Source organism: Schistocerca americana, chromosome 8 (assembly GCF_021461395.2).
Source record: "Schistocerca americana isolate TAMUIC-IGC-003095 chromosome 8, iqSchAmer2.1, whole genome shotgun sequence".
NCBI classification, from domain to species: domain Eukaryota; kingdom Metazoa; phylum Arthropoda; class Insecta; order Orthoptera; family Acrididae; genus Schistocerca; species Schistocerca americana.
The window spans coordinates 146,845,967-146,858,067 of NC_060126.1; the positions used below are offsets into that span (position 1 = coordinate 146,845,967).

At 43.3% G+C, this 12,101-nt stretch overlaps 1 protein-coding gene across 3 annotated transcripts in view; it reads left to right on the plus strand.

Moving 5' to 3' along the window:
• LOC124545084 (protein abnormal spindle) overlaps nucleotides 1–12,101 on the plus strand; it is a 170,943-nt gene that overhangs the window by 125,546 nt on the left and 33,296 nt on the right. For all 3 annotated transcript variants that reach the window (XM_047123892.1, XM_047123893.1, XM_047123894.1), the window contains exons 10-13: nucleotides 8,931–9,103; nucleotides 9,223–9,442; nucleotides 9,524–11,686; nucleotides 11,791–11,974. In XM_047123892.1, the coding sequence (XP_046979848.1) occupies nucleotides 8,931–9,103; nucleotides 9,223–9,442; nucleotides 9,524–11,686; nucleotides 11,791–11,974 (2,740 nt within the window). The remainder of the gene's footprint in view (nucleotides 1–8,930; nucleotides 9,104–9,222; nucleotides 9,443–9,523; nucleotides 11,687–11,790; nucleotides 11,975–12,101) is intronic.

Here is a 12,101-nt window from a genome sequence, read left to right on the forward strand (position 1 = left end):
TTAGTATGGACAGAGGTCATTCGTGGCAACCAGAATAAATAATAATTGGATCCTTTTACTGACCTCCCATCTCAGATGATACAACTGCTGACATGTTCAAAAATAACTTTAGTTTGATTTCAGACATGGACACGAGTCATATGACTATAGTTGGTGGTGACTTTGTTAACCTTGATATGTTGGCGTAAATACATATTTAAATATAGTCGTACCTATAAAACATCATCCAAAATTATGCTAAACGCATTCTCTGATAATTATTTCAAGCAGTTAGTTCATGAGCACACGCGACTTCAATGCAAGATGCTTATAATAGTTTCCACAATGGATCTTTGTTGTGAAACCTGACAGAAAATCCAGGGAGATTCTGATCATACATAAAGTATGCTAGCAGAAAGATACAAACAGTGCCTCCTCTGTGTGATAGCAGTAGAAACATGGAGAAAAAAAAATGAAAGGAGAGGGCTGTACAGACTTGTGCTGTATGATGGTTTGAAGCTAGAGTGGGCAGGGCCTGCCAGCATTTTAAATGGATCAAAACATATGCAGACTACTGTTTATGAGTGCTTCTTGTTCGTTATTTCTGTCGTGTGCATGCAACAACTGTTTTAAACGCTACAAGTTACAGAACTTACATGAATAACAAAGTGTCAGGAAAGCAGTTCCGAATGTTTTCTGTTCTTAATTGCATATTTGCTCCAGTAATATGACACAGTCAATGACATCATGAGGAAATGGCACCGTGGTTAACTATGGGGATGTGAAAGCAGTGAACCTTATGTTTTGGGCTTGTTACGATGCAAACATTGGCTTCTAGTTTGTGACATAATGCCACCACTCTTCTCTTTTTACCTCAATGAATGGCAGTACTATCAACGACAGTGTTGCAAAAGCAGAGTTACTAAAAACAGCCTTCTGAAATTGCTTCACCAATGATGACGAAGTAAATATTCCAGAATTTGATCAAGAACAGCTGCCAATATGAGTACTTAATAGTAGAGATCCTCAGAGTAGTGAAGCAACTCAAATCACTTAATAAAAGTAAGTTTTCGAGTCCAGACTGTATACCAATTAGGTTCCTTTCAGAGTATGCTGATGCAGTAGCTGCATACTTGACAATCATATACAACCGCTCGCTTGACAAAAGATCTGTATCCAAAGACTGGATAGTTGCACAGGTCACACCAATATTCAAGAAAGGCAATAGGAGTAATCCACTAAATTACAGACCCATATAATTAAAGTCGATATGCAGCAGGATTTTGACCATATGTTGTGTTTGAGCATTATGAATTACCTCGAAGACCCCCCCCCCCCTGCGGGTCCGGGGGTTAAAATAGGCCAGAGATATTCCTGCCTGTCGTAAGAGGCGACCAAAAGGAATCTAATATGTTTCGCCCCTTTATGTGAGGGTCCCCTGTAGGGTTTGACCTCCGTTTTTCAAAATTTTCCCGAAGAGCGAGCCAATTGGGGAAGGACGCCTTACATGGTGCATCGTGTCCATCTTGCATTGAGATCTTTAGCCCACTTTCTCGTCGTCGCATTTCAGTCCTGCCCATTCTCCGTCTCTTGTGTGAGGATACCTTCCTGGGTGTGTTTTCCACCATGCACTATGCAGTGTCGTGTTTTGCGCCTTCGATGACCACAGACTTCGTTGCACCTCATATCCAGCACAGTAGCCAGCCCATTGTGGTGGGGCCGCCATGCACCCTGTATGTTGTAGCCCTCTGACCTCACAGGGATTGCTCTGCTGATGCCTGAGCCATTAACTCCCCACGTATGCCAAGAGGTAGATGCCCATTCCCCTGAGATGTCGGGACTCTCAGCAATGGCCATCTCTTGCTGGTGGTGAAACACCATCAGTCTCTAAGCATTCACGAGCTCAATTCAACACACAGAAGTAAGACTCCAAATCGTGCCCCTCCCTGGTCATACCATGGGAGGAACGTATGGTTAAGGATGGCAGCGGATCTTACTCGCGCCGGTACCTTGTATGTTTGAGAGCTGATGGGAATCTTTCATGACAATGAAGCCTCAGTTTTTTGTTGAGCATCTAGAGGACAAGTTTGGGGAGGTGGAGGACTTGTCCATAATGAGATCTGTGTCAGCCTTGATCAGAACAGCATCCTCTGCCCAGTCATGGACGTTACTCGCTTGTGACAAGCTGGGGGGATGTTTCTGTAACCATCTCACCCCATAAGACCTCAAATATCGTCCAGGGTATCATATTTCACAGGGACCTTCTTTTGCAGTCTGACGATGAGCTGTGTGCCGATTTAGAGCGGCGAGGTGTACATTTCGACTGGCGTGTCGACTGGGGTCCGAGGGGTAATCAGGTTGCCACTGGTGCCTTCATCTTGGCCTTCGAGGGTAATACATTATCCGAGAAGGTCAAGGTGATGGTCTACTGCTGTGATGTAAAGCTCTATATCCCTCCCCTGATGCGGTGCTTTAAGTGCTGGAAGTTCGGCTATATGTCTTCCCGCTGTACTTCCAGCGTCACATGCTGAGATTGCAGACGCCCATCACATCCCAATACTCTATGTGCCCCACCTCCCATCTGTGTCAACTGCGGAGAGCACCATTTGCCTTGCTTGGGAGACTGCAGGATTCTCCAGAAAGAAAGGAAAATCATGGAGCATGAGACCCTGGACCGACTGACCTAGACTGAGGCTAAGAGGAAATGTGAACACCTGCATCCTGTACATATGACATCGTTTTACGCTGCGGCTACAACAGTTCTGACACCATCAGCTCCGCCAACCCCAGTCACCTCTCAGAGATGGAAGACTACACCTGCCCCCATGATGGTTGGGGGCATTTTCCTCCCTGTTGCTGCCGCACCACCTACTTTGAGAGCAACACCCCCCCCCCCCCCCCCCCCCTCCAAACCATCAGGGACATCTGTCCCCACTTCTAAGGTGGAGAAATGCGTAAATCTTCGGCTTCTTTTGCTAGGAAGGGGTCCCTTGGGACACTCCCTTCCCAGGTTTCTGCGAGTGGGAAAGACGAAACCTGCCATTGGCTGAAGAACTCAAAAGCAGCTCATCATAGGTATTCCTACTCATCCTGAGTCCTGGAGACTGAGCCAGTGAAGTCCTCCCAGCCAGGAAAACACAAGGAGCAGCAAGAGAAACCCAAAACGAAGACCCTTAAGGTCAAGGAGGTTGCAGTGGCACCCACTCCACCGCTACGTGCAAGCTCTGTGTCTGAGGATGCGGCGGATGTTCTGGCGTCCACTGAGGACCTAGATCTCGCCAGACCCTCAGACACAATGGATATAGACTGCTCAGGCAATAAGTCGGTGGCAGCAGGTGACCCTGAGCCGTAAACTGCCTCATTGAATGTTCCATGCCTTCCCAGTAACACGATGACATCATCCTCCGGTGCAATTGCGGGGGTTTTCTCCACTGCCTGGCTGAGTTGCGACAACTGTTAAGCTTTACACCTGATTTTTGCATTGCTCTCCAGGAAACCTGGTTCCTGGAAATGCAGACCACTGCCCTCTGCAGCTATAAGGGATATTACAAGAACTGTAGCGACCATAATCGAGTGTCAGGTGGAATCTGCATTTATGTCCTAAACTCGGACTGTAGTGAAACTGTGCGCCTTCAAACCCCTCTTGAAGCTGTGGCTGTCAGAATAAGGACGACATAGGAAATAACTGTCTGCAATGTATATCTTCCTCCAGATGGTGGAGTACCCCTGAATGTATTAGCTGCACTGATGATCAGCTCCCTAAACCTTTCCTACTTTTGGGAGATTTTAACGCCCTTAACCCCTTGTGTGGTGGCACCGTGCTTACTGGCCAAAGCAGAGATGTCAAAGCTTTACTGTCTCAGTTCGACCTCTGCCTCTTAAATACTGGGGCTGCCACACATTTCAGTGAGGCTTGTGGTAGTTACTCAGCCATTGATTTATCCATTTGGAACCCAGGAATTCTCCCGTCTATCCACTGGAGAGAACATGACGACCTGTGTGGTAGTGACCACTTCTCCATCTTCCGGTCACTGTCCCGGTGTCAGGCCAACGGACACCTGCCCAAATTTGCTTTAAACAAGGTGGACTGGGAAACTTTTACCTCTGCTATCATTGTTGAATCCCCCTCACATGGTAACATTGATGTGATGGTTGCGCAGGTGACTACAACTATGAATTCTGCAGCAGAAAATGCGATCCTTCACTCTTTAGGGTTCCCGTGGTGTAAGGCAGTCCCTTGGTGGTTGCCAGAAGTTGCTGAAGCAATTAAGGAGCGTCGCCAACGTGTCAAACGACAGAGGCGGAAGTGTTGGGAGAGATATGTCTTGACCATTGGGTGTCATATATTTCCTTTTCAAGTCTGGGCAAAGATCAAACGTTTTTAAGGTACCAGACACCAACAGGTGTTCCCGGTGTTACCATATATGGCGTGTTATCTACTGTCGCAAAGACGATTGTCGAACACTTTGCTCGCACCTCTGCGTTGGAGAATTACCCCCCAGCTTTTCGCACTCTCAAACGGCCACTGGAAGCGAAATTCCTCTCATTCACTATACGCCACAGTGAATCCTATAACGCCCCATTACAGAGTGGTAGCTCCTCAGTGCCCTTGCACATTTCCCTGGCATAAAGCCTGGGCCTGATCGGATCCAGGGCCAGATCATTAAACATCTCTAATCTGACTACAAGTGACACATTCTCATCATCTTCAACCGAATCTGGTGTGATGGCATCTTTCCATCACAATGGCGGAAGAGCACCATCATTCTGGTGCTCATACCTGGTAAAAACCCACTTGATGTGGATAGCTATCGGCCCATCAGGTGCTGGAACATATGGTGTGTCGGCGGTTGGGTTGGGTCCTGGAGTCACGTGGCCTACCGGCTCCATTTCAGGGTGGCTTCCACCATGGTCGCTCTACCAATGGTTATCTTGTGTCCCTCGAGTCTGCTACATCCGAACAGCCTTTCCCAGATGCCAACACCTGGTTGCTTTGCATACGCCACTACTTGGCGACATCATATTCTTGCCACATTGATTGTATGAGTGGGGTCTCTGGGGCCTGCTCCCAATTTTTTTATCCAAAACTTCCTGTCGCTCTGTACTTTCCGTGTCTAGGTTGTTTCTTGCTATAGTTCCATCCATATCCAGGAGAATGGAGTCCCGCAGGGCTCTGTATTGAGTGTCTCTCTCTGTTCTTAGTGGCCATTAACGGTCTAGCAGCAGCTATCGGGCCCTCCGTCTCACCTTCTCTTTATGCAGGCGACTTCTGCATTTCGTACTGCTGCTCCAGTACTGATGTTGCTAGTGTCGCCTACAGGGAGCTATCCACAAGGCACAGTCATGGGCTCTAGCTTATGGCTTCCAGTTTCTCGCCATGAAGACGTGTGTCATGCATTTCTGTTTGCGTCGAACCATTCATCCAGGACCAGCACTTTGCCTTAATGACAGTACACTCACTGTAGTGGAGACATATCGATTCTTAGGTCTGGTTTTCGACTCTCGTTTGTCTTGGCTTCCTCTTCTTTGTCAGCTTAAACGGAGGTGTTGGCAGCACCTCAACGCCCTCCGTTGCCTGAGCAACACCAACTGGGGTGCAGATCGCTCTACGTTGCTGCAGCTCTACAGAGCCCTTGTTCAATCCCCACTTGACTATGGGAGTGTGATTTATGGTTTGGCGACGCCCTCAGCATTGCGTTTGCTTGTCACACAGTTCACATGCGATCGCTTCTGTCTGAACTAGAGTCCTACCCTTCACCACCTCTCCTCAAGGTCCACTCATGTACACTTCCGTGGTGTAGCTGTTGACTGAAGCTTTGCTTGGACCTTTCGTCTGGCCCTAAGTACTCCGTTAACCCTACAGCTCTCCACTGTCACTTCCTATCGATTCTTTAAGTGTTCTGCGGCTCTGAAGTGGTTTGCACCGACGGCTAGATGGCTGATGGTAATGTTGGCTTCGCCTTTGTCCACAGAGGCCATATTGAAGAGCATTCCGTGCCCGATGGCAGCAGTGTATTCACTGCAGAGGTGGTGGCCGTATCTTGTGCATTCAGTATATCCGTTTATGCTCTGAGGAATCGTTTCTTCTGTGTACTGACTCCATGAGCAGCCTACAAGCTATCGACCAGTGCTACCCCAGCCATCCTTTGGTGGCGTCCATCCAGGTGTCTGTCTATGCCTTGGACCGGTCCCGTCGTTCAGTGGTGGTGTGTGGACCCCAGGGCACATTGGAATCCCAGGCAACGAACTTGCCAACAGGCTCGCCAAACAGGTTACATGGAAATCACTTCTGGAGATGCGCATCTCTGAACCTGACCTGCGTTCTGGCTTACACCGCAGGGTATTTCAGCTGTGTTAGACGGAATGGCATAACAGTACACACAACAAACTGCGTGTCATTAAGGAGACTATGAATGTGTGGAAGTCTTCCATGCAGGCCTCTCACAGGAAATCAGCTGTCCTCTGCCGGCTCCGCATTGGCCACACTTGGGTGACCCACAGTTAGCTCTTACACTGTGAAGACCCTCCTCAGTGTCTTTGCGGCACCCGGTTGACAGTGGCCCATATTCTGATGCACTGTCCGCTTTGACTGTCAAGCGACAAAATCTTGGGTTATGAGACTCATTGCCACTCATTTTATCTGACAACATCTTATTGGTTGATTTAGTTTTGTTTTATTCATGAGGGTAGGTTTTATCATTTGATCTAAGTTTTAGCACATGTCTTTTGTCCTTCTGTGTCCTCCACCATAGTGTTTTTATGGTGGACGTTTTAATGTGTTGCGGAGTGGCTGGCTTTTTCTTTTTATTCTCGTGGTAAGCCAGCCACTGTAATCTGCTTTCTTGTTTTACTCTTTTCTGTTCCTAGCATCTCTCTGTTGTTTTCTTGTCCTCTTCTGTTCCTTGTGGTGTTCGTTGCCTTTCCTTCATTCTTGTGATTTTTCCTTTGTTTCTGTTTTGTATTATATGTCTCTTCTGTCTTATTCTCACACTTGTGGCATTGTTTTATTAGGAACAAGGGACCGATGACCTCGTAGTTTGGTCCCTTCCCCCTCTTTTAAACCAACCAACCAACTTACCAAAAAGAGAACGGTCTGTTGATACAGTCATCTATGCACACACAAACTGTTGAGTGCTTTTGGGGAGGGATTTCAAATTGATTCTGTATTTCTAGATTTCCAGAAGGCTTTTGACACTATACCACACGAGCAACGTGTAGTGAAATTGCATGCTTATGGAATATTGTCTCTGTTACGTGACTTGATTCATGATTTCCTGTTGAAGATGTCGCAGTTCATAGTAATTGATGGAAAGTCTTAGAGTAAAACAAGTGATTTCTAGCATTCCCCAAGGTAGTGTTATAGGGCCTCTGCTGTTCCTTATCTGTACAAACAATTTGAAGGCAATGTGAGCATCTGTCTTTTCATCAGAAGGTCAAAACAAATTGCAAAATGATTTAGAAAATACATCTGTGTGGTGTGAAAATTGGCAGTTGATGCTAAATAATTAAAATTGAGAGATCATCCACATTATTTCCAAAAGGAGTACATTAAACTTTGGTTACAAGATAAATCAGTCAGATCTAAATGCCATAAAGTCAACTAAATACCTAGGAATTACAATTATGAACAATTTAAATTGGAAAGAACACACAGAAAATGTTGTTTGGAAGGCAAACCAAAGACTGCGTTTTATTGACAGAACACTTAGAAAATGTAACAGATCTACTGAAGAGACTGCATACACTATGCTTGTCCATCCTCTTTTGGGGTACTGCTGTGCGGTGTGAGATCCTTACCAGATAGGATTGATGGTGTACATCAAGAAAGACCAAAGAAGAGCAGCATGTTTTGTACAGAAATAGAGGAGTGTGTGTCACTGACATGACACAGAATTTGGGGTGGACATCATTAAAACAAGGGCGTATTTCATTGCAGCAGAATCTTCTCATGACACTTCAGTTACCAACTTTCTCCTCCGCATGTGAAAATATTTTGTTGATGCTGTGACCCACTTGTGGAGAAGTGAGCATCATAATAAAATTAGGGAAAGGGAAATCGGAGTTAACAGAGAAAGATGCAGGTGTTCACTTCTTCCACACACTGTTCGAGATTGGAATAACAGAGAATAATTGTGAAGATAGTTCATTGTAGTAAGTGTAGATGTAGATAGATAGGGTACTGGGATAATGCGACCAAATCATTCTACAGAGCAGAATAAATGAATAACATTAAAAATGTACCTCAAATTTGTGGAACCTATTCCAGACAAGACTAAGGGGGGATATTGTATAAATGGTCATTAGCTTGTTTGACTCACTGTAAAACATCGAGGAGGTAATGGAAAACCTGAACTGATAGATGCTTGAAGGAGGAAGCCAACTATTCTGCAGAACCTTACCTAAATATTTACAAAAACCAGTGTTAAATGAATAAATTAAGAGTATACTACAGCTTGCTCATAATTTTACACCCATACTGTTAGAGATAATGAGGTTAGATCAGTTAGAGCATTCACAGCAGTTAAACAGCATTCTTCCTGCACTCTTTACGTGATTGGATACCCTAATATTTACCACTATTGGAAGTACCCGCTGCCGTACACTTCAGTGGTTTGCACAGTATGTATGTAGATGGAGATAGAGACAGGGTTAGGGAGGATGGGTTCATTCTGTACTTTTGCATAGAAAGGTAACCTGCCTCACCACCATTTTAAAATGGGGACTGTGGATTGCAGTAATATTGCCTGAGGATGAGGGTTTTATTGTCGAATTTACTAAACTTGTATTCATGTATGGTATGAAGTTATGCTCATGAGATGACATGCATGTATATAGTATTGTCCTTTCTATTATTTAATCTAAGTTCAGTTTATTGAACATGTAGTACTTTGCTGCCAGCCATTTATTGAGTGTTTTTTGATTGCATACTTCCTTCATCTTTATACTTTCAGTCAAGTCGTGATGTGTTGCTGGCGTTTTCTAGAGAATTTTTATCAGCTGTTGGTGACGTCACAAAGTGTCTGCGACATTTTGGTTACGTTGTAACTCACGAACAGTCATATCTGAATGAGTTTGATTATGCTGTGACCAAGCTTCTTGATCTTCGGGATGGTATTCGCTTGTGGTAAGTGCTTCATGCAACTGAATGACACTGTGACTGTATATGTGGATGGTAAAATCAAATTTATTATTGTTTCAATTTACTAAAGGCCATGATTTCACTTGATTTCACTTCATTCCCAGTCGTGTTATGGAAATAATACTGCAAGACGAAAACATAATGTCAAAGCTTAGAGCACCGGCTTTGTCAAGGCTGCAGAAAATACACAATGTAGGACTTGCGTTTGCATCTCTAATTTCGGCAGGCTTTGATATAAAAAGCAATATTACATCACGTGACATTGTAGATGGTCACAGAGAAAAAACGCTTTCGTTACTGTGGCAGATACTCCTGAAGTTTCAGGTAAATAGTCAAATCATTGTTTAATAAATGAATTTGAGTCTATATGTTCTAACTCTATTGTTATGTTTTTTGTTTTTTTAGCTACCTAAGTATGAGGCTGCTGCAGTGAAGCTACAACGTTGGTGGAGAAGAAATTTGATCAGAACTAGAGTGAAGAATATAAGAAAAATAAAATCAGCTATTACAATTCAGCAGAAATTTAGAGCAACAAAGTTAATGAAGTATGAAAGAAATATTTTTCTAATGAAAAAAGCTGCTGCTGTAGTGATACAAAAATGGGCCAGGAAAGTACTGCCTGTGAAACAACAGAGGAGAATTTTTATTAGACAAAGGGAGAGTGCAGTAGTTATTCAGAGGTGGTGGAGAGCAATTTTAGTACAGCGGCATCGTGAGGTCTTCAATAAAAGAATGGTAGCTAAAGTACTTTACATTCAGAGATGGTACAGATCACAAATGCATATGCGCAAACAGAGGACTTGGTATCAAAGATTGCTTTTGTCGGTCAGATTGGTCCAGCAGAGATTTCGAGCCAACAGAGCAATGAAGCAACAACAGGTTGCTTTCCAGCTCCGAAGGGCTGCTGCCTGCAAAATACAGTGTTGGATTAGAGCTGTTTATTTAATGAGAAAGGTACGCACATTGTTTCTAGAGCAGAAACGAAGTGCAATTATTATACAACAATGGTATCGAAATGTGCATTCTACAAAATTACAACAACATGAATATCAAACACTAAGATTCACTGTTCGATTAGTTCAGCAGAGATTTAGAGCCAACAGAGCAATGAAGCAACACAAGGCTGCTTTTCAGGTACAAAAGGCTGCTGCTATGAAAATACAGTGTTGGATTAGAGCTGTTCATTTAATGAGAAAAGAACGCATATCATTTCTGGAGCAAAAACGAAGTGCAATTATTATACAACAATGGTATCGAAATATGCTTTTAACAAGATTACAGCAATGTGAATACCAAAAACTGAGGTTGACTGTTCAATTAGTTCAGCAGAGATTTCGAGCCAACAGAGCAATGAAGCAACAGCAGGCTGCTTTCCATCTCCAAAGGGCTGCTGCCTGCAAAATACAGTGTTGGATTAGAGCTGTTTATTTAATGAGAAAGGAACGTACATCATTTCTAGAGCAAAAACGAAGTGCAATTATTATTCAACAATGGTATCGAAATGTGCATTCTACAAAATTACAACAACATGAATATCAAAAACTGAGATTCACTGTTCGATTAGTTCAGCAGAGATTTAGAGCCAACAGAGCAATGAAGCAACACAAGGCTGCTTTTCAGGTACAAAAGGCTGCTGCTATGAAAATACAGTGTTGGATTAGAGCTGTTCATTTAATGAGAAAAGAACGCATATCATTTCTGGAGCAAAAACGAAGTGCAATTATTATACAACAATGGTATCGAAATATGCTTTTAACAAGATTACAGCAATATGAATACCAAAAACTGAGGTTGACTGTTCAATTAGTTCAGCAGAGATTTCGAGCCAACAGAGCAATGAAGCAACAGCAGGCTGCTTTCCATCTCCAAAGGGCTGCTGCCTGCAAAATACAGTGTTGGATTAGAGCTGTTTATTTAATGAGAAAGGAACGTACATCATTTCTAGAGCAAAAACGAAGTGCAATTATTATTCAACAATGGTATCGAAATATGTGTTCTACAAAATTACAACAACATGAATATCAAAAACTGAAATTGACTGTTCAATTAGTTCAGCAGAGATTTAGAGCCAACAGAGCAATGAAGCAACACAAGGCTGCTTTTCAGGTACAAAAGGCTGCTGCTATGAAAATACAATGTTGGATTAGAGCTGTTCATTTAATGAGAAAAGAACGAACATCATTTTTGGAACAAAAAAGTAGTGCAGTTATTATACAACAGTGGTATCGAAATATGCGTTCAACAAAATTACAGCAACAAGAGTACCAAAAACTGAGGTTAATAGTGATACACATTCAGCAGAAATACAGGGCTACATTGTTGATGAAATATGATAGAAATATTTATCAGAGGAAAAGGTGGGCATCTGTTATTATTCAGAGATGGTTTCGAGCCACTCTTAATATGAAACGTCAGCGTGATTTGTATTTGACACAGAGACGTTGTATTATTACTATACAGAGATGGTTCAGGAGTGTTTGGTCCAAAAGAGAAAGAGAAGCAAAACGAAAAGTACTAGTTCCCATATCCCAATCAGAAATTGAAAATCGTGCTGCGGTCAAAATACAGGTACATTATGTTACGTTACCAGTAGTTTATATTGTTCATAAATGTATCCACATAATTTACAGGACTGTAGATACTATACATTTCTATTCTGCCTATTTTTACAGGCCTTTTGGAGGGGTTTTGCTGCACGAAAGCGGCTGCCTAGTAACTGCTTAAGTCTGAAAAATAGAGGTGTTACCAGAAACCCCTCGCAACCTGTTCAGACATTGCGGTGGAAGTACACAAATAATCTGAGGTGCTTTGAACAGAATTCCCTGGGACAGATGATCATGCTCTTCATGTCTCTAAGTAAGTTCACTATTCAAATGATGTAGGCTTTCATGGCCAGTAACGCAGCATTTTTGTTGTCCTTCCTAATAGATTACTGCAGTGGCCACTGTCTCTGGTTTTATCTGTCAACTGACTGCATTTGCAG